The 23,851-nt window shown below is 37.0% G+C and overlaps 1 protein-coding gene across 4 annotated transcripts in view; it reads left to right on the plus strand.

Moving 5' to 3' along the window:
* Window positions 1-23,851, plus strand: part of LOC113050743 (arf-GAP with GTPase, ANK repeat and PH domain-containing protein 1) — a 155,213-nt gene that overhangs the window by 81,797 nt on the left and 49,565 nt on the right. For 2 of the 4 annotated variants that reach the window (XM_026214013.1, XM_026214011.1), the window contains 8 exons: window positions 881-968; window positions 6,395-6,409; window positions 9,253-9,338; window positions 10,015-10,156; window positions 11,082-11,216; window positions 19,864-19,991; window positions 20,252-20,407; window positions 21,698-21,790. In XM_026214013.1, coding sequence (XP_026069798.1) covers window positions 881-968; window positions 6,395-6,409; window positions 9,253-9,338; window positions 10,015-10,156; window positions 11,082-11,216; window positions 19,864-19,991; window positions 20,252-20,407; window positions 21,698-21,790 — 843 coding nt within the window. The remainder of the gene's footprint in view (window positions 1-880; window positions 969-6,394; window positions 6,410-9,252; window positions 9,339-10,014; window positions 10,157-11,081; window positions 11,217-19,863; window positions 19,992-20,251; window positions 20,408-21,697; window positions 21,791-23,851) is intronic. The other 2 variants (XM_026214014.1, XM_026214012.1) reach the window with 1 other exon arrangement.

The raw sequence follows: 23,851 nt of genomic DNA on the forward strand, positions 1-23,851 counted from the left end.
CAGCTTCTTATTCTCTATCACAATCGTGTATTTATTTAGTAACTTATATTATCTGTCACAAGCCTCGTCTCGAGAGTTTAGCTCATGTTGCCTATTATAAAAATATAATAATGTTTTTGTTCGGGATCCTTTATAAAAATAAAGATATAATTCATTCTTAATGTGACGTATAGGCCACTGTGACTACAAATAAACAGAAACAGACTCACTGAATAAGCAGGCTATTTTCATAAGCGTTAAAAATAAATAAATAAAATAGAAAGTGTATTTATGTGTGATTAATTTTGAGTCTTGATAAATTAAATCAATATGATCACTGTATCACTTATTCTATAGTTAAAAAATCCATGCTTTTGATTTTGAATATATAACAAAGCATGCAAACAAACGGCCGCTTTTATCATGTTCGTTTTGTGATCGCGCAGGTTCCAGTGACTTATTTCTTAGTTTTCTGATAACTTCTCTAGTGAAATAATGAGGTTGCATGACGTTGTTCTGAGAGGCGTGTAAAGGGCGTGTTTTAGTGACGAGCAGCGGAGCTTCAAGCTCCCCTGTGGAAACCCTGCGCTACTCTGGCCTCGGTGCTACTGGCCCGAGGCTATGAGCCCCGCCCGGCCCGGTTTAAGCCCTGGCTCGCACTGGCCCGACAGTGGAAATGCGGCTAATGTGTCCCTGAGCAAGACACTTAACCCCTAGTTGCTCCAGAGATGTGTGACCTCTGACATATATAGAAATTCGAAGTTGCTTTGGATAAAAGTGTCATCTAAATGAATAAATGTAAATGTATTAGTACTTGCTTCAGGTCTAAGGTGAGACACTGTCTTTTTACATGCCAGTATATCATAAATGGGACCCCTAATAATTCTTTGTGTATGTGCAGGGCATTGTGGGTAACTTGGCCAGTGGAAAGTCTGCCCTGGTGCACAGGTACCTGACAGGGACGTATGTGCAGGAAGAGAGCCCTGAAGGTAGGTGTTCTGCTATCAAATGGGCAGGTGAAATATGAAAACCCTTTTAAAGCCTTTGTTATATCTCTCACTGCATTTATCTTGTTTAGTATTGTTAACCGTTTGTATTATTCACTTCAATGCTTTTGAAAGGCTTTACAATGGTGAATGTATGTCCTTCTGTTCTTAGATCCCGTTAAAGTCTTGAAGTTATGTGTAAATACAGTTAATATTCTTCTCTTTTCAGTACTGCCAAGGCATAGCCTAGATGCACTTCAATTTTTTTCTTTCAGCTCTCTCCTTCTCTTATTCTCTCTCTCCGCACACCTGCTGTTAGTATGGTACAGTTGTGCCAGAGGACTCTGTTATACTTCTTATGTATAATTGAGAACATTCAAGGCACACTGCCAGACCACCACAATATGTTCTCGTCCCTGAGCATGGATGTGCTTTCAAAAGCTCCCCGTGTCAATATTTCATGTCCTTTATAACTGTTATCATGTAGACATGTTAAATTGGCCTTTCAAATGGCTCCCTCAATGAGCAGGGTTTATTAAATTCAGGTATTCATTTAAAAATCAGGGCTTTTCTTTAAAGATCGCAATTAGTTTAAGTGACATTTAGTGCAATTGTTCTTAACTGCAGTGATCTGCATGCCTGGGGGTCCCGTAGAGAGCATGAGGTCACAGAAGAGGGCAGTTAGCAGGCCGACGGGCACTAATCATGTCTCGTCCTCTCCTTTGCACTTTATCGTATAAAACTCAAGCCACTGCATACCAGCGGTCAACCAGGAAATGGCCCTGGAAGAAAGAAATCCCCCAGAAATGTCAATTGCCTGTTTGCTGCAGTGGATTATAGCACAGATTGCCAAAGGAAACTTAGCGCGACATCAGAGACCGTTGAAGTATGTGCCTTGCTAAGATTAAGCAACACGGTTAAATCTTTGACGTTTGAGGCCAGCACATTGATGTTAGAAGTTCAGCTGAACTCAGATTTGCAGTGACGTTATGTCACATTTCAGCATCATAAAGCTGTGATTTTAATTTCCTAATTTACATTCCAGTAAAACTACCGCATAAATGTTTTCCTACTTTTTTTTTTTTTTTTTAAGATTTACTATTCTGGGTTTAAAAATAGTGTTTCCTAGCTTTGGTAGAGTAACCCCAACCTCGAAACCACTAAGTAGAGCTGGAGCAGATTTTTACTGCATCCTCTGCAATGAAAGTAGTCGGCCGCATGGGTTTTGCACCGCCCCCTTCTTCTATCACACATACTACATGAATAGAAACATTCTCAGAGCTCATTAAGAGATATTATCACAAGGCCAACTGTGTGACTGCGTGTGTATGTTTACGCAAGAAGAAAGAAAAATCCCTGCAGACCCTGTGGTCTCAGTCCAGACTCAGCCTTTACCATTTCAAAACCAGCACCCCATATGGGTAGATAAACGTTTTTTTGTTTTGCTTAAGCCGCCACAATCATGTTTGATGTAGAAATGCGGCTCTGCTGGGATCTGCAGTTTGGTGCAATTGTGCAGACCAGCCCTTGTGGCGTGAAAAATAACACTTTTATCAATGTGAAATATCAAATTTAGACATTGAATCTTTTCCAAGTAAAATCGAGATTAACTAGTTGCAAACCGTAAAATCTACACAAACTAGTTTCTACTTTGTATTTCCAATTTTGTTAAATGGGTCAGTGGCAAATAAGAATATATATAAAAAAAAAAAAAAAAAATATATATATATAGATAGATAGATAGATAGATATATATATATAGATAGATATATATATATAGATATATGATATATATATATACATTTGACAAGTTCTTAGAAATTTTAACTTGGGCTAAAATTTAATAAGCTAATAAATGTTATGTGGTGTATACATTACATTAGGTAAAAAGTAAAAACCAATTTCCATTACACTTTTAATGTCACTACACCACATGAATCTGATTTGGCACACAAAAGTAGTTTTCAAATATTAATACAATTTAACATAAGCTTTACTTTTCTCAAAAAAAAAAAAACAATATATATATATATATATATATATATATATATATATATATATATATATTAGGGGTGTAACGATACGCGTATTCGTATTGAACCGTTCGGTACGACGCTTTCGGTTCGGTACGCGGTACGCATTATGTATACCGAACGGTTCGTTGGAGTAATTAATTATATTTGAAAAAAAAAAAAAGAGAGAGAAAGAAATATAATGATATGCGTTCAACAAGGTAGCCCAATAACCCAAACAACGTAACAGGCAACGCCCCTGACACTCCCGAAGAAGAAAAAAACACCATCTTATATGTTTATGTTAGGCTACTCAGCAGGCGCTCGCTCACTCAGTACGCGCTGAAGGCTCGTTGCAAAATAGCCAATGCGTTAAACAGACTAGAAATGAGAAGATCCTCCAATAACCAACAGGTCTGGTGTTTGGGTGCACTTTGGATTCCCTTTAAGCTATAATGGTGATGGCAAGAGAGTGGTGGATAAAAAAACAACGGTATGTCGCATCTGCAACATGACAGGGTACACCAGCGGGATTACAAAAAAAAAAAAAAAAAAAAACCAGCAGGAATATCTGGGATATATGCGTCAGTACTATCTGGGAAAAGACGAAAAAAAGGAGAAACATGCACGCAGCAAACTATCCCTGCAGCATTTAGACACTATAGCTTACAGGGAATCCAACCCAAACACCAGACCTGTTGGTTATTTTAGGATCTTATATTTCTGGTCTGTTAAATGCATTAGACATTTTGCAACGAGCCTTCAGCGCGTGCTGAGTGAGCGAGCGCCTTAGGGGCCGTTCACATATCGTGCCTAAAAACGCATGGAAAACGCTAAGCGCGTCTTTCTCCTCCTTTCCAAAGCGCTCGGGCAGAAGCGCTCATGAGGCGTCTGTCTTTGCTAAGCAACAATGACGTGCTCTCTCCATGAGACGCGGAAATTTCAGCGAAGGATAAATGGATTTGCAGCTCTAAAAATCGCTTGCAGTAGCTCTGCTACTGAATTTATTTCAAAATTGCAATCCATATACAACTATGATCAGCTGTTCCTTCATCTTGGCTGAGCTCTCAACCTTGTTACGGGAAAGGATGAAGCTGATTGGTTGGTTCTTGTCACATGACCCGCGGTGCGCTTGCGGCATTCTGAAAAGTTGAGATGTTTTTACATTTTGCTGTATCTAAAACGTATCGAACCGAACCGAACCGAACCGTGACATCAGTGTATCGTATCGAACCGAACCGTGAATTTTGTGAACCGTTACACCCCTAATATATATATATATATATATATATATATATATATATATATATATATATTAGTGCTGTCAAAATTAGCGCGTTAACGCATTCGATTAATTTGAAATATTTAACGCGTTAAAAAAAATTAACGCAATTAACGCGGTTGCAGTTTTTTTTTATTTTCAGTTGTGGCCTATGTGTGTTCAACGTGCAAAGAAATATGGATAAGACCAAGGAAGGACTTTTAGACGGAAAGTTTCAGTATAAAACTCTGCCGGATTACTCTTCAGTCTGACACAAGAAACATTAGTCTTCATTCAGTCTGCCACAAGAAACAGCAACATTAAAATCATGAACTCAAATGTCATTGTTTAAAAAAAAAAAAAAAAAAAAACAATGACTGTAACAGTGCGTAAATCAGACCTTTCTGTAACGCTAACGTTAATAAGCTTAAACGAAAATAACAAATAATTGTGTAGCGGAGTATTTTTTTGTACACAGTGCCGCGAACTGTCAATCACTCCTGTACGCGTGCATCACTGTCCTCCTCAGCTGCAGCAACTTGCGCTCTCTCTCTTCATCAAGCTTTAAAACAAAAAGATCATATTGTCTTTGTGCATAGGCTATAGATTAATTAGATAAATGAATATCTAAATTTGTGCCTTGCCGTCTAAGGTATTTTTTTAGAACTTAGAAAAAAGATGCTGCAGCCAATGAACAGCCAGCGGGGGCTGCAGGACGACTCAACCTCCGCAGACAGTTTTTAATGTTTATCAGACAATAAATACTCAAGATTTTGCTTTAGTATAACTCACAACGAGTTTCACACACCTTCTCCGGCCACGTTGAGTTGTTGACACTTAACAGTGGGAAAGCGACACATGCACTATTCACTTGTATAACTTAAGGGTGAATGGGTAATGTAGTTTCTGCTCTGGGTGGGATGAATTAGGAAGCTTGCATTGTGAAGGGCGGTCTGAAAATCGGCAGTGCAGGTAAAAGATTAAAACCTCTATTAAAACAGATGTCCAAATGAGCGAACCGGTACGCTACAAGCACGTTCTGGGCGCACGGAGAGGTGGCGGTACGCTCAAGAGCTATATTTGGAAGTGGCGGTACTGAGTACCTGTGCGTACTGGCCACTTAAAGCACTGGCAATGACTATACTTTGGAATTTTTTTGCAGTCCACTTAGAATTCAACATGGAAATCATTTTTGTTTTTTATTGGCATTGATTGTTTTGAAATTCAAATGGTACTTACATGCCTGTGTTTTTATTTCTGTAATAAATATGGCTTTCAAGCCAACAGTTAATTTGGAGGAAATTGATGGTTTATTGCAGGTATGTTGTTTACATGAGAAAATCAAGTTACAAGTTAAACAAAAATTCCAATAAACAATCATATTTTGAATTTAAATAGTTTCTTTGTCTTGAGTTTACATTAATTATTTACATTTTACATTTACATATCCAAAAAGTTTCAGTCTTTTAATTGCGATTAATCGCGATTAATTTTAAAAAAAATTTGCGATTAATTAGTTAATTTTTTTTAATCGATTGACAGCACTAATATATATATATATATATATATTGTTTTTTTTTATTAATTATATGTATTTTTAATTACCTTTTTTATATAGTGTTTTATTCTAAAATGTACTTAGAAAAAATAAAAATGAATTATAAAAAAATTGCTCCTAATTGAAGAAGTGTGTTCAAGTCATTGTATGTTTAAATGGCTAAATTAAATTGTATGTTTAAATGGTTTAGATTAAAAGTTTAATCTATTTTTTAATTAATTAATTAATATTTAATTAAAACGTGTTACTTCACTGACCTCAGTACTCAGCTGGCCTGCATTATACAAGTGTGTGTGATAGTACGTGCCCTTTCATGTCAGACCGTACTGTAAATCAACTGTATTGACCTGTCCGTGTCCTCAGAGCAGATGTTTTTGATCAGTCTGTTCTGATGCATCATACTCAGGACCCGCAGGCACAGAAGAAGGACCTGTGCCAATAGAATGAATGAAAGTCGCTTCTTTCTCTCTCTCTCTTTCTCTCTCTCTTTTGTCCTGCTGTGTTTAATTTAATTTAACTGACTGTGCATGTTTAGCTTGGCTGCTTTTTGATTTGAGTTTTGTTTATTCTCTTTTTCCTCGGCCGCTTCTTTAACTAGCTGACGTGGATGCAGGTAACCTCATTTTCTTCTTGGGGAAGGTCTGTCATAGTACAAGAGAGTAGAGAAGGTGGACTCTCCCCTCTGTGGCTTGTGCAACAACATATTCTTCATCATGTTTCTGTTTAGATGCTCTCTACTTCCAGTAGAATCTACTCCACATTGCTTCTCTTGACTCGTCACAAAGCTTTAAGCAGATCAAGCCACAGGACAGGAGGTTCCACTCTTACTCCTCTCTTGATGCCACTGTAGTTCTGCCATCTTCCATGTCATTCATTTCCTCAGTAAACCACCAATGACACCACTGCACTGCGGGTCTCTATCCATCAAGACAGGATGTTAGACTGTTGTTGAACTGTACGTTCTAGCAAAAACTTTTTTTCTGAGAGTTTCTGATGATGAGCTAAGCTTCAATGCATCCAGAGACTTTCAATCCGAGTATGTTTTTACTCAGCTGAGGTTAACTCCATGGAGAGAGAATTAACCAATGGGTGTGTATCTTTCACTCGCTGCGCACTTCTCTCTCTCTCTACGTCTTTAATAAATATATATATATATATATATTTGGGTCCAGACTGTATTGTGAGTATTAGCTGTCCTGATGCTGCTCTGCTTCCTTATCCTTCATAATGCAAAAAGACAAACCATGTCATTACGGAAAAGCTTGCCATCTCCTCCAGTCTAACAGACATACCCGAACAACTCGCTCACTCTTCGTTTTCAACCAAACCTGGCGACTTTTGTAGAGCACATGAACTTTGACATTCACATTATTGCTCACATGTTTTGTTCAGTGGAGAAGCAGAGTTCAAACTCTAGTCATCCAGACAGAGGGAAAGTTGGAATTGAGACTGAAACAGATAAAGCTGTTAGAATCATTGAAAGCAAGAAACATTGTGTTCCATCATGTCGTCATCTCAATTGAGTTAAAGTGGCTATGCTTTAAAAACATAATGTGTCTCTTAGGAAGAGAACTATGGCAGTGACAAAAAACTATGGCAGTGCTGCATTAACTGTAATAGTTGCGACTGCTGTATTAAAAATAATATATATATATATATATATATATATATATATATATATATATATATATATATATACACACACACATACATACACTTTCTAGTGTAAGAACTATAATCTTTTTTAGAGGTTTTTTTAATGATTTTTGCTGCTGTGTTTTTATACAGGTATGCAGAACCAATATAGAATAGCGGTTATATTTACAGTGGGTATAGAAAATAATCAACCCCCACCCAGATATAACACCAATATGTTAGAAAAATCACAAGGTGCCCCATTAAAACAAAGCAAACTCATTTAAACTGTGAGAAAAGTAGTGTTATATTATGAAGAAAAATATTTTTTTTATTGCATTGATACATTAAAGCCAAAATAAATATCATCTAGAAATTAATTTTAATTAATATATTGTGTGTGTGTCTATGCTGCAAGTTTGTTACCAATTATTTCTTACCTACAAAAAATATTTACATTATAAAATTATAAGTTATTTCGGTTGCACTTTATTTTACAGTACGTGTACTTACATGTACTTATAGTGTATTTACAGTGTATTTATCTAAGAAAGTTCTGGTAATACAAGGTAACTACATTGGGTAGGGGTAGGTTCAGGGGTAGTACCTAGTTATTACATAGTTATTGTAATTACTATAATAAGCACATAGTATGTACATGAGGAACAGGACTGTAAAATAAAGTGCTAGCGTTATTTCTAACCTGTAGATACACCACTGTTACCGATCAGACCTGATAAATCAAAAAATAGTATTGAGTAAAATAGGGTAAATGGCCATCAAACCCATTATCAGTCCTTTCCAGTCTCTCTCTGTATGATTTATTGGTCTCTGTTGGTTATCATGGGGATACACAACTGGAGGTCAGAGGTGAAGGGTAAAAGTTGAACATGTTTGAGTGGTCATGCCCCTAGATGACTTTGGAATGTCCTTTCAGGCGATGAAAGCGAGAGTGAAGGTCTCTCAGGTCTGCGGTGCACAAGCTGATTAGCAGTGTAGAGCTGCAATAAGACCCTCTAACATCTCCAGGAATCCCCTCTGATCCTCTTACGCTTCAGCAAATCAGCCAACAGTTGCCCTCCCCTCTTCCCCCGAGAGAAAGATAGAGAGAAGTCTCTCTGTCCTCTGATCTCTGACCGCCGCTCTCATCTCACATAGGGCATAGGTCACAAGTTAACTCTAGACGTTTTGACCTTTACCACTCCAGCCATCGTTAGACTGGACGTTTGGAAAACGAATTACAGCGGGAACACTTAATTAGTCATTGGGTTCAAATACTTTTGATTCAGGCATTATTTGTCTTTCTCTGGAAAGCAAAGAAGGTCAAGCAGAGAGCACTAATTACTTAACATGTAATCATTTTTATAATAAATCACATTTTCATGAAATACTACTGTCAAAATTCATAATGTGTATTTGTATCTAGAAATTGTCTTAAGAACAACCGTTAAGTAAGTACACTATGAGTGTTAGCAAATATTCTATAAACGTGAAGTATAACTCATACATTAACTGTCAGTTCTGAAAAAGGAGCTTCCACAAAGTTGCAGCAGCAGTCGATCTTATACAGGAATACCAGAACTAAATCATTAAAGATTTTATAAGTTCTCACTTTTTGTATATTTACTAGTTCTGAACTCTGATTTTTAGAACAAATTACCCCCCCCCCCCCCATAAATAATTAGAAAATAACAAAATGATACACATGCCCTTTTCCATTTCCATTTCAATCAACAGTCCTCCAATCATCTCACTGTAGAAGTAGTGGATGTCTTAGAATCATCAAACTATGTAAATTGATTGGCTTCTTTTGTTGGACAGGAGGACGTTTTAAAAAGGAGATTGTAGTGGATGGACAAAGTTTCCTCCTCCTAATCAGAGATGAAGGGGGACCTCCGGAGGCTCAGGTAGGAAGTACAGCCACAAATACATCACAAAACATCACAAGGGTTTCACAAAATTGAGATTTCCTTACAGAGGATATTCATTTTGTTGAACAAAGCGGCTGAGTGGAAAACAATGACGTAATAGGGTTTACATGAGGTAGATAACATTTGTTTAGACAAACTGATTCTCTGTTGGTCATAAAATGCAAACAGGAAGTCTCATGTGCCTCTTTCTCATGCTCTATGAAATATGAATTTGATGGTGTGTGTCAATATGTTAGTTCAGTAAGTGCACTGAGCAGTGAGGCTCTCAGAGCAGTTTCAGTGCACTTTTTATGAAAATTCCCGGAATTAACCATAAAATCCATTGGTTGTATCATATATTCACTTACTGTATAGCACATTTTCAATATTTCATTAACACTGTATTTTTAGGACAGCTACAAATAAGATGCATAATGGGAATGTTGATGATAACTGATGAATACCTCTTTATAATCACATCACCGCTAACGGAGTCATCTGTGACCCGATATGTAGTGCTTCAAAGCCCTTGCTAGTGCACAAGCTAACAGTCACAATAATAATATCATAGGGAAATATGAAATATGTTTAGCCTATTTTAAACAAAGAATCATTATGTTTTTTTGCATTATGTTTCTGAATTCTTCCCCCTCTCTCAATCATTCTCTCTTAGTTTGCGTTGTGGGTGGATGCGGTGATTTTTGTGTTCAGTCTGGAAGATGAGATCAGCTTTCAGACGGTCTACCACTACTATAGTCGTATGGCCAACTACCGAAACACAGCAGAGGTGCCCCTGGTGCTTGTGGGAACTCAGGGTGAGTACTGTATATAGGGTGGATATATCATATGACAGCAACTCACAATTCAAGGCCATATTCTCCAGTGGCTTGGCAACAAATTGAAAAGAATTCAGAAAGAAAAGAATACAAAAATTCCTTCAACGTATCAGGGATTGTTGATCAGTTTAATTATTTTTACAATTCACAAACACATTGCGGTATGGCATTATTTATCGATCTTTTATATATGCACTACTGTTGAAAAATCTGGGGTTGGTCTTTTTTTTTTTTTTTTTAGTCTGTAATTCTACCGATGCTGCATTTATTTGATATCAATAATTGTTTTCTATTTTAATATATTTTATAATAGAATTTATTTGTGTCATGGCACAGCTGAATTTTCAGCATCATTACTCATGATCCTTAAGAAATCATTCTAATATTCTGAATGACTATTTTCATGAAAACCCTGATACATTTTCAGGATTCTTTATTGAATAGAATGCTCAAATAAACAGTTTTTGTTTAAAATAAAATATTTTGTAGCATTATAAATGCCTTTTGTAGTGAAATAGTGAAATGACTGTCACTTTTGATCAATTTAATGCAAAATATTACTTTCTTTACAAAAGTTGATTGACCCCAAAATTTTGAATGCATATATATATATATATATATATATATATATATATATATATATATATATATTATTATTTTTTTTTTTTTATAATAAATACAAAAAATATAACTTTCATACTACTTGTGTTTTCGTTATATGATCACTAGAGGGTGCCACACTCTAATTAATGGAAGATCATTTACTAAGTCCACAAGTTTTTGTTGTTGTTTTTTGGATGAATATGAAGCCTCTCTCATTTGATGTAATGATTTTTTTAAAACATGAATTATTCAGACCATTTATAGTTTCACATTTCTTTGTCCCGTCCTGACCATTTGGCAGATGCAATCAGTGCGGCTAACCCTCGCGTCATCGATGACACCCGCGCTCGCAAACTGTCCAACGACCTGAAGAGGTGCACATATTACGAGACCTGTGCTACCTATGGCCTCAACGTGGAGCGCGTCTTCCAGGATGGTGAGTCTTTTCGTACTGTCCAAAATAGTTTAAAGTGTACGCTTTACATTTTTGCCGTTAAAAGAGTTTTCATCTACTGGCAAAGTTGAATTTAAACACGTAAACAAACACCTAAATCTAGCATTCTTCTCAGATGTGTCAATTGTATGTGTTAAATTAGAGTCATTTCAGCACCGGTCATAACAGTGCATGCTTGGATTACTGTTTCTTTCACATTATGTGGGTTACAGAATAATGAGCAGGAGGCAGAATATGCAAGGTGACTTTGCTGTTGAATAGCTGACCCAATCTGGCTTAATCAACTCTTAATTACAGGCTAAATGGCCCATCTCGCCTTGCATTGCTCTGTGAGGTATAGAGATAGCCGTGTTCTGTGTGCTGGATTTTTGCTAGGACACTTTGAGAAGTAAGATTAAAAGAGCTTCATTAACCGTTTCAGGCGTAGTGTTATGTCAGGAGAGATGGAGCCTTTGAGGCATGTGCTCCACTAGAGGGCACAAGATGGTAAGAAATCGGGCTCATTTTAGAAGATTTTATTATTTAAAAAAATCAGTGGAGGTCTTATGGACATTTTTTCCTTGTTGGAAAATTGTGTTTCTAGTATGTTTTGACAGATGTGCCATTTGAGCTATGTTTATTATCATATTTATATTTATTTTCCTGGCAAGTGCTTTGTGGCTTAAATATCTTTCAAGTGTTTTCGAGTGTATATTGTGTTAAATGCTTAGTACCATAAAGTTATAATACACGTGTGTAGTAAAAAAAATAAATAAGATTAAGTTGAAATCCATCTAAAACCCCAAGAAATGAATTCCCTTTTGATATATCATCACTATAGCCAGCAAAGTTTTACTTTATAATAAATCCACCACATTAAACCATAAACAGTTTCCCGTGTTCTGAATGAACAATGAAAGTTTGGTAAATTGAATTTTACATTTGTACATCAAAATGCTTGTTTTTTTAATTCTGAGAAAATGTATCACAATTCCATTATATTTCATTGAACTTTTGAACAGTAATATCTATCGTTTTGAAGTTTGCACGTTTTTTCTAACTGTATCTTATTTGTATATTTCTATATGGACACATTGGTTTGGTTTGTAATGTGGCATTACGTGTGTTTCCGGTATTTGCACATGCATGTGTCTGCGTGAGGCTGGCTGGCTGATGCACGGAGCTCTTCGGAGGGGTTGGGCAGGCTGAAGCGTTCAGTGCTCCATCCAGGACGGAGATTTCAAATCTAAACGCGCAGCTATTATCTTCCAGCCAAGACCGCTGTAATTTAACTGTGTGTGTGTGTGCGCATGTCTGTATTATGGCCAAGCTCATCAGAAGCACTAAATGAGAGCAAGAAAAGGCTAAATTCCTGATCATTACTGACGCTGTCTCCTCGCATCTCTCGTTTAATTATCCTCAATTAATCATGCATTCTAATTATCCACTGTACTGGAATTTATTGATGAGTACCAAAATGATTATTTTAATGTTTTGTGTTGCATTGATACCATTGCAACTGCCCAGAGGTGGGTGTGGGTGTATGTGTGTGTGTGTGTGTGTGTGTGCACGTGCGTATACTCGTGTCATTTTGTTTGCCTGATTTGGGCCTACTTTGGCATCAGAGCAATGCATGAGGTGTCATAACTACACATGTGACCATAATTAAAGAGTTTTAATCATCGGCTCACTGCAGATTTACAGGCTCTGATATTTAAGTTGATCATCTCAAACAGAAATTAAATGAAACAGTATGGACTGATCTTAAGTTTGTTTGGCTCCATAATTATATTACACATGAACAATGTCTTAGTATCTTAGTGTATAAATCGGAAAGATAAAAAATCCAGTCTGACTTTGTTAAAATATATATAACATATCTATTGTACAACACAGCGTAATACAGCTGTTTTACCAGAGAGGTGTGCATTTTGCAAAAGAGCGACGCTGTAAAAATATGTATAATTATAATATCAAATAAACAGATAAGATAATAAAAATAAGATATAACATTTAAATATAATCTTTTGTTCATTTGTTTTTCTTCAAAAAAATATTTGTGTGTCATTCTAGTATTCTAAAGAGAGGTAATATGGTATTATACATTTAACATTATATATATGTATATATATGGTTGTTCTTTTCCATTTTTTTCTACAAGTATGCCATATTTTCTGTTAAACATGTTTTACAGAAGTAAAATGAGATACACTATCGTTGTAAATACCAGGATGATTTTTTTCTTCTGCTTCGTTCGTCTTCTCGATTGATTTGAGAGATTCAGTGGAGTATTAACGAAAGTGCAGTTTAACAGGACAATAGATTTTTTTTTTTCTTTTTTTTTTTTTTTTTTCATAAAAGCATGTGATGCCCATTGATTTGCAATGCAGTTTTATCGATGTTTGATCACCCTGGTTTACTTTCTGTCACAATCAGTTATTACTCTCTCAAATTCCTAATTCCTAATGGGACAAAAGTCTATATATATACAAGTTAGCTCATGTTTAAGAACAGGGCTCTGGCTCATCATGGCCTTTTGCCTCTAATAAATGATAATTGTCTTTGGTTGAGCATTCAATAATATAATGACCCGAGTTGCCATAAATCAAATAATGCAGACGAGCGAGTTGCATTGCTTTCCCAGAATCACAGAGATGCCAGCACGCAAATAACAAGAACATTAACCATTAAAAATAATTGGTGCAGTAGTTATCTGCATTAGATTTATGTAACAAAGTGTTTACGAGATGGCCAGTTTGCCAATTTATTTGGTCAGGGTCAGCTGAGGGTTTACTCCAGTAGGTCGTGTGTGTGTGTGTGTGTGTGTATTTACGTGCGTTTTGTGCTTTCCTATATGTGCCTACTGTTCAAATAGAGTCCACAGCTCTGAGAGTGCTTGTGGACGTGTGTATTTCTACGCCTGCAGAGTGTGTGAATGTGTTTGTCAGGGGTTCTTCGGTAGAGGTGAGGGGTCCTGACAGCTCCCCTGCCTGCGTCCATCAGCGTGCTAATTTAATTATCCTAATTACCCCCCTCCCCATTCCTCCCCTCACGCCAGCTGCCTTGTCACAGTGTCAGAGTGAGGATGTAGAGCTTTCTTAGCATACACTAACATCTAACGAGGTCTGCTGTGCACTTCCCCTCTTTCTTTCTTCTCAATCTCTCTATTTCTATCAGTATCTCTTTCATGGACCCCTATGGTTTGACTATTACTTTGATTGTAAATGTTATAGAGTTTGTGTTGAAGATTAATCGTTAAGTTGTTGTTGCTGCTTGAATATTTGCTAATACTACATCAGAGTTTTTTATAAGTGTATTTGGAAGTAATAACCGAAGTGTACAATAGTTTTTTTTAAGTACCAGGTGTTCTGGGTCCTAAACCACCATTTGGAAAAATATTTGGAAAAACATTACAACGTTAATTTTAGGTTAATTTTGTTAAGATTAGTTAGATAACAAAAACTAGAATTTAAACTAAGTGAATGTGAATTTCTTTATATACTAATAAGTTTCTAACTTTGAATGGAGTTTTGTTAATTAACATTAATTAAAATATTATGAATGAGCAAGAATCAACAATGTACTATATTCATACCTTTCCAAAAAAAAAGAAAGTTTCAAAATCTTGGGGTCAGATTTTTGTTATTTTTTTATATGTTGCTCAGTAAGGCCACATTACAGTAAAAGCTGTAATATTGTGAAATAATATTATGATTTAAAATGGCTTTCTTTCATTTTAATTCATTTTAACCTGTAATTTATACCTGTGATGCAAAGCTGAATTTTCAGCAGCCATTACTCCAGTGTGTGTGTACATTTGTGAAATAAGCTGTCAGCGTGACGTAACTATCACTGTATCACTTGAGGCTTCAACTCCCTGCGTTTGCCAGGTAAAATGGTAGTGTTTCATGTGGATGCGGTCTGTGTTTCCACAAGTGTGTATTGTGTGTCTTGTGAATCAGGTCTAATTACTGAACAGTAAGTGCAGGAGCTGTTTGACCTTTTATACAAGATTCCTGGCTCATCTGCCTCGCTCTCCTCCGACTCATTAGCTAATATTTATAACACACTGCTGCTAACCGCTCTGACAGCAGCAGCCTAATAAACATACCTGTGTCTTCATTTAGTTCCACTTACCTGTTCTGTCCATCCATACGTTGCACGATGTAGTCTCTTTCTCTGTTTCCTCATTTCTCTCTGGGGGTGGAGAATAAAGGTCAGTCTGTTGTATCAGCTCAGCGTTTAGAAGAGAGGTCACAACCTGGGTTGCAGAGTCGGGGGTCCAAGTCTTTGTTCAGCAGGGTTCTCTATTCTGTTGACCTCGATGAAGTATAATTGAGTGAATGAATAAACACAGCCCCATGGGCAGTAAATCAGAGCAGGGTCATGAGCCATGACAGTGGATTATTAGTGCAAACTGATGATTATCTGGTAGTACAAATCAAAAGATATGTGCGTAAATCATAATTGGAATGGTGTGTGTGTGTGTGCGTGCATGTTTTTGTGACATATCAGGACACAACTTTGTATAATGACATGGGTATGACACAGGTCAAAGTCAAAGTCACCTTTATTTATATAGCGCTTTAAACAAAATACATTGCGTCAAAGCAACTGAACAACATTCATTAGGAAAACAGTGTGTCAATAATGCAAAATGATAGTTAAAGGCAGTTCATCATTGAATTCAGTGATGTCATCTCTGTTCAGTTAAATAGTGTTTGTGAATTTATTTGCAATCAAGTCAACAATATCGCTGTTGATGAAGTGACCCCAACCCCAGTAACCCATGTCCCCATTTTTCAAAACTCTTATAAATCATACAGAACGAGTTTTTTTGAGAAAGTAAAAATGCACAAAGTTTCATGTAAGGGTTAGGTGTAGGGTTGGTGTAAGGCCATAGAATATACAGTTTGTACAGTATAGAAACCATTACGGCTATGGGATGTCCCCACTTTTCAGAAAAACAAACGTGTGTGTGTGTTTGTTTTATTTATATATATATATATATATATATATATATATATATATATATATATATATAAATCAACAGAACAAAATGTTCACTTTAGGGGAAATAAATAATTTATAAGTAATTTATATCAAAATATTATGCTCAAATTCATTTATTCACCCTCATGTGGTTCCATAATAATTTATTTGGTAAATGTGTCTCCATCATAGTTAATTCACATTTCTGCTTACCAAATAAAAAGTTTTTTTATACACGATGGGAATTTTTATTTATTTTTCATTTATTGTATTGATTCTTATCCAGTGTTTTTAGTTTGACATCCCCAAAATAATCAGATATTATTGATTGTATACATGGATTGAAACCTGGCTATTGATTTCCACCAACTGCAGCAGAATGTATTATAATGTAATAAAAAGTATCACAACAGGATAATTTGCTATTTGTTGTAGTAAAAGCAGCATTTTAATTTCAACCACTGACAAGTGTCACTAATATATTATTATAGAGTTGTTCCGATTCCGATACTAGTATCGTAAATATACCCGATAACACAACAAATTCTGGCATCGGCGAGTACATGAACCCATATACCGATCCGATACCATTTTCTTAAACAAGACCTAGTTATGACCGCTAGCTTTTGCTTAACCGCTGCATGGTTCTTCTTCAATACTCAGAATATATTGCAAACACAGGAAGTTGTGCTGTGTTGCCACAAGCAACCCCTGTTTAGAGCAGCGAAGAAGAAATGTAAACGCGTTAGCAGCACTGATCTATATGCTCATCGCATTTTAAACTGCCAACAGACAGTGAATCCGCTTCTATATTATAGATCAGTGGTTAGCAGTATGTCCGCTGTTTAGCAGTATTTCAGACTGGACCAACCAGACAGTAAAACGGCAACTAGGGATGCCACAAGTACTGCCACTTCACTACCAAGTCGGAGCTGAAAATTTAAAGTGATGATACCAGCGTCTCTGTAGTACCGGTAGTAAGTTCGAGTATATTCAGTACCCGCAGCTGCATTCAGTCACTTCCGTGTTAGTCTAAGCGCAGGGCTCCAGACTGTAGCCATATATATACTAGTGTCTGTGAATATTAAACTGCAAAATACTATTTAAATATTACTCCTGCAAATTACAAACTGTAAACCGTCACTTCATGAGAATTTACTGTTTCATTTGGGAAAACTGTCATATCATAAACACAGACACTCAAAGATCTTCATGGCAACCCATCAAAATAAATGTTTGGTTTAATGTGAGTAAATTGACAATATATTAAGCTACTTTTGTAGCCTACAGTAGATTTAGCTATGTCTCTATGTAGTAATAATAATATGTCTCTATTGATAATAATAATTATGCTTAGACCATTGCTTGTTTTTTTTTAATTTTGTTTTAAAGAGATTATCTGATTAATATATCATTTTTTATATTCCTAGACTTATTTGTTGCAGTTTTTTATACAGTTATATTGTAAAACTAAAATACCTTTTTTAATTTGCAGTGTTGGATTTTTGGCTGCAATTGAAGTTCTTTTTGCTTAAGAAAATAAATAATATTTCTGTCAAATTCATGTCAGATGTAATAAATACAGTAGTTCACCATGTATTTGTTCATGTTTTATTAAGGGATAAGTCTGAAGCACACCATAAAATAATTCTAGCAATTTACACAGGGCTCGTAGTATATACAGCTGTATATACAGATACACACCCAGGTATCGGATCAGTACTCTGTATCGGCCGATACCCTGAGCCCAGGTATCGTAATCGGTATCGGGAAGAGATAAAGGGTATCGGAACATCTCTAATATTATAGAGCTGGAATTATTCTTAGTGGCTGTAATAGTAGCCACGGTTCTCTAAATCTGTACAAAAAGAGTCGCTCCAGTGGGGTGAATGGTCCTGCTCTGTGTTGGCTGTGCTTCTGCTTCTCCTGACTGCGGTGCCATAAATCTGATCAAACGGGAAATGTTTCCGGCAGGATAAATGTCTGCCTCTCAGAGGGGAGTCAAGATTGATAGTCAAAGTTAAATTGTATTAGCTGTGCAGTTTAAATATTTAACCCAGTCTTATCATAACTGCTCTTAACACTTAAAGTAAAATACAGCAGGGGTGTCTGGAGAGAGATCTCTGGACATAATATCTCTCACCTCCTCCATGCTCTTGCAGTGCTATTGTCCAATAATACTTAAATGGCTTGACTTATTACGATTGCTCATTATAAATCTCTCTAAAAGATTCTGGGTGATAACAGAGTCACAAATTATAATATTTTTTTTTAAATTTAGAATGAATTATATTTGTACAAGAAAAGCTTTTACCTTAAAAACATAACTGTGATTGGTTTGGAAACTATTATTCACCCATTCAAGGTGTAAGGAAATTGCTTTAAATATTTTTTAGATTACACCACGACTGGTTTCATTACATTTAAACTTTCCCTGAAAATAATATAACGTTTTTTCATTTAAAATCATTTAAATAAAAAGATTGCATTTCTAAGAACTTTTTCTCTATTGCGCACACGTATTTGTCATCGCCCCTTAACAGTTTTCGTCAGTGCTATTTGCTGCTTCTCTTTACTCAATTTCCTTTTAAATGAGAGGAGTTGCTCGTTTATGATTATAATTAGCCGATTAGAGTGGCAGCGTGTCGCGACGAGTCTAAATAAACACAGCTGCACAGCGTTTCCGTTGGAGCGACAGATGGGACAAGGAGAGCATGGGAGTATTGCATTGAGGGATTTTTGTTTTTAGCAGAGTAGCATGGCGTTTGCCCTTGTACAGTGCTCTCTCACCTGAAGGTAAATGTTTATGACGGAATCATCATTAAAACTCAAGACGTTTAATAGGTCCAATTAAAACAATGACTTCATTTACAGCGGGATGATAGCCGGCCCTGTTTATTGGGAGCTGGAGTAATTGAGTTCTGGGCACTTGGACCGTTAACTCACTCCTGACTCCTGAGAGCCACTTCAGTTTAAAGGCTTGAGGAAGTTTCTGAACACTAGAGGGCAGTTGTTTGAGACTCGAGGGAAAACAAATTTAAACACCGTTATGTTGAGAGGAGTGTTTAATCAGCGAATTTCAATTTCGCATTGACAGTTCACAACTTAAGAGTTACTGTTAAGGTCTGATAGGGAATAAAAAGCCACTTTCTACTCTTCTCCTCCCCTGTGTGTGTCTGCTTTAAGGGATTTATGAGTTAAAGAATGAGCTCTTCTCCGTGAGCTTCTCTTCACATGATGAGATCAATGTCGTTAGCCACGAGATGACGAAGCGGTAGAACATCTCTCCGCGGGCCGGGAGCAGGTTGCCACGAGGCCCGTCAAACGATCGATACGGACAGAGGCGAGCGATTGACTGACGACGCACTTTATCTGGTGCGGGCAGAGCATCGAGGGAAAAGAGAAATGGACAGAGGAGGGAAAATGTTGAAATAATGGGCCTTGGAGGCTTTGAGAGCAGTGCGGGTGCCGTTCTGTGGAGGAGAGTGATGGGCGAATTAGGGGCGGTCTGGGTTAGCGATTCCATATACACTCTCATGAGGGGTAATGAAGGGACTACTTTACCTGTCAGACTGAACCAGGGTTGCGTTTACTGCAACAGTCTTTCTCTATAATACATACATTTCCCCTGACTTGTTCCATTTCTTTGTAATTTCAGTGGCTCAGAAAATAGTTGCGACCCGGAAGAAAACGCAGCTGTCAATCGGACCCTGTAAGTCACTGCCCAATTCTCCAAGCCACTCCTCCGTCTGCGCAGCGCCTGTGTCTGCAGTGCATATCAGCCAGGTAAGTCTGAAACACTTAAAACCTGAAAAAAAAAAAAAATCATTTAGCTCCCACCGCAGATGTAAATCCTCTTCCACATGGCTCATTCCTAATTGATTTCTCATTAGCAGTGTACAAGTGAGCCTGTGTTTGTGCAGCCAAGCTTAGAGAGGCTTAGAGAGGCTCAGAAAAACAGGAGGCTTGTGGCGTTTCTTTGTAACCTGACGTGAGATTATTTTCTTGCTTTTGTATGTGATTCTTGCTTTGTGTGTGTATTACAGACCAGTAATGGTGGGGGCAGTTTAAGCGATTACTCCTCTTCCGTACCCTCCACTCCCAGTACCAGTCAGAAGGAACTGCGTATCGATGTACCCCAAACTGCCAACACCCCTACGCCCGTCCGCAAACAGTCCAAACGACGTTCCAACCTCTTTACGGTCAGTGTTTAATGTTAAAATTACACTTGAGACAGAAGCAGCAGTCAGTTTAAAGGAGTTTCTTACTTATCATACCAAATGAATACAGCACCAAAATGAATTAATATTTAAATAAAACAATCATTTGATTATTATTTTTTCACACACACTATCATTCATAAGTTTGGGGTCTGATTTTTTTATTATTATTATTATTATTATTATTATTCTGCTGGATGCATTAAATTGATAAAAAGACAGTTTATGTTTAAAAGATTTACATTACAAATAAACACTTCTTTTGAAGTTTTTGGTAACTTTTTACAATAAGGTTCATTAGTTACCATTAGTTAACTGCTTTATTTAACATGAACTGAGCATGAACAATCCTTCTACTGCATTTATTAATCTTAGTTCATGTTAATTTTAACATTTACTAATGGAGTATTGAAATCAGAAGTTGTGCTTGTTAACAGTAGTTAACACACTGTGAATTAACATGAGCTAACACTGAAGAACTGTATTTTCATTAACTAGCATTAACAAAGATTAATACATACTGTAATGAATTGCTCATTGTTTGTTCATGTTAGTTAATACATTAACTAATGGGGCCTTATTGTAAAGTGTTACCAACTTTTTATTCATCAAAAAACAAAAACAAATGAGTCACATTTTCACAAAAATAAGCAGCACAACTGTTGTCAACATAATAATAAAAAATGTTTCTTGAGAAACAAATCAGAATATTAGAATGATTTCTGAAAATTTGTGATACTAAAGACTAGACACTAAAGGAGTAATGTTACAATTACGTTTTAAAGAATGGTTCTAATAATGTTTTTCAGTATTATTGTTTTTAAAGTATTTTCTAAAACTTTTGAATGAAAGTGTAATATAAATATATTGGTAATGCCTCGGGGAGCATCTTCTGATGAGAACTTAAAAATCGTCTTGCACAAAAGTCTTTGTGTGAGTATGTGTGTATGTATCCTGCTCATAATATTGTGTGTGTATGTGTGTGTGTGTATATATATATATATATATATATATATATATATATATAAAGAGAGAGAGAGATAGACTGTTGTTCTTCTGTTCTTGTATGCTCCTTAGTAGTGCAGATGTACCACATGTCTTGCTTTCAAGAAGTTGTGGGTGGGGGGTCACATTAAGGTCAAGATCACCCCTCCTATACCCCCTTGACTTTTGAAGTTGTGTGCCCTGCACTCCAAACTGGATCTAGTCTGAAGTTAGGCTCAATTAGCAGCTAGCTCGCCTTTGACTAAAATGATGTCTTCTCCCCCACAGTCTCGGAAGGGAAGCGAACCAGACAGGGAGAAGAAAGGGGTGGATGGCCGCGCAGACAGCATTGGAAGTGGCCGTGCTATCCCAATTAAACAGGTAGGGTCTGGCCGGCCGTCTGGACTGGTATAATTGGAGTCCAGCAGTGGTGTATTGTGGACGAAGGGCTTCAGATCAGTACTCAGACCCACTCAAAGCCCGTTTGATGCCATCTCCTTGATTAACAGTGAAAGCACGCACTTGACATCAATTAGAGCCAGGCTCTTCTGTGTGCTGAAATGAGATCATTAGGATAAGAAGTGGGAAGGGATTTGTATCTCCTCAACGTACCCCCCCCAGCCAAAACCCCTACCCCATCTCACTCTCCCACCTTCTTCTTATTCCCTGTCAAAAGAAGGGATAGAAAAAAGCTAAGAGGAAACTAATGAAGTGCAGTCTACCAATCTGCATACAGGCCCATATTTCCCGATCAACCCTCCCCGAAAAGTTTGGATTGGGTGATGAATAAGTGGTGTATGTGTGGAGAGGGGGAATGAGAAGATGTGATGTGAAGAAGACCCCCCTCCATTTCACTGTGGGAGAGATTGTTTGACTTGGCCTTAATTTGTCACAAACAAGAATGCGTAGTGAGAGAGTAAAGGAGAGCGCTAGCTCGCGTGGGGGTGGGGGGCGAGATCATTCTCTGTGCATCTCAGCTGGAGTGAAAGAATCAGGTAATTAGCGGCACTAATCGTGCCCCCTCATGTCAGCGCCGTGGCCTTGTTTGTAATTTTCTAATGAACAAATTGCATCTCTGATTAAAGCTGCCTTTAAGTCAGATCTGTGTTTATTAGCGTGCCACAGTGGAGCAGCGCTTCTGTCGTCCACCGTTACAGCGCAGCTGGCGTTCAACAGCGAAGCTGCACATCTTTTGTAAGTGCGGGCCATGTTCAAGACCTGCTGGGTTCGCATTGAGAGGCTCCATAGGAGTCAAAAAAAATGTATACAAGACACCCAGGCAATGAAACGGAAGTGCAACTGACCCTCTTTTTTGCAAATTAGATGTTGGGGAATACATTGCATCTTCGTTGGGATATATATGTGGCATCGTAATCTTAAATTGCCTACTTAGTATTATGGTCATACAAATGTCACTATGAGCTATGAATCAATTAAATGACAATTTTATCACATCTATTAATTTAATTTAAAATAATATATAATAAAAATGCAGCTCTTCTATGATTCAAATTATTATTATTTTTTATAAAGTCAGGATGATATTACTGTCCTGATATTATAATGAAGAAAAAAATATTAAAATTAGAAGTTCTTGAAAACAAAAAAGCAGTTTGGCATAATATTTTATTATTTCTAAGAAAAAAACCTTTTAACAAAACTGTAAAAAAAAAAAAAAAAACATTTGTCTGCAAAATTTGTGACATGCATGAAATATACATTAAGTAACATCATATTGAGGACCCTCATGCCATAAGATATTTACACTCACATGTATGTACTGGTCAATTTTTTTTACACACTACTTTTATTTAGCAAGGAACATTTTCTGTATGCATGTAAACTTAAGTCTACAATTACTACTTTGTTATACTTGAGAAAAAAAGACTTGTAAGGTAGAAACAATCTTGACAGCACTTTTGGAGATTTTGGCTTTTTCAAGCAGGTGTATGCCTATTGTTACCCACATGGAAAATATAGCTGCCCAGGAGCATTCCCAAGATGGCTGCTGATTGAATTGTCTGAAAGGGATTTTGGAGGAACTTCTTTTTCGAGTCGCACAAGCAATAGCTAATGCTGCCAGCAGTCATCTTTCACCTCCTGCGGCTCTATTTGCATAAATCCTGTTAAAGTCAGTGGCGGTTAATGAAGAAGAAATGAGGCTGGCCCGGCTACAGCGTTGCTGAGAGCAGGGCACTGCGCTAGTGGCAGATGGGAAGGCTGAGCCGTAGCAGACAGCTGTGCGGAGGAGAGAGCAGCATGCAGTTTTAACTATGATCTGACTCTCTTCCGACTGGGCTTGCGCTGCGCTAATTTGTATGTTCGATGCCAAGAGCGATCAAGACGATAACGCGTGTTCTCAGGAGAGAACAACAGTGTTCTATGACTTCATTCAGATAGACACGAGGCATGATTGTGATTTGAATTTGTAATATGAACTTA

Source organism: Carassius auratus, chromosome 31 (genome assembly GCF_003368295.1).
Source record: "Carassius auratus strain Wakin chromosome 31, ASM336829v1, whole genome shotgun sequence".
In the NCBI taxonomy this organism is placed as follows: domain Eukaryota; kingdom Metazoa; phylum Chordata; class Actinopteri; order Cypriniformes; family Cyprinidae; genus Carassius; species Carassius auratus.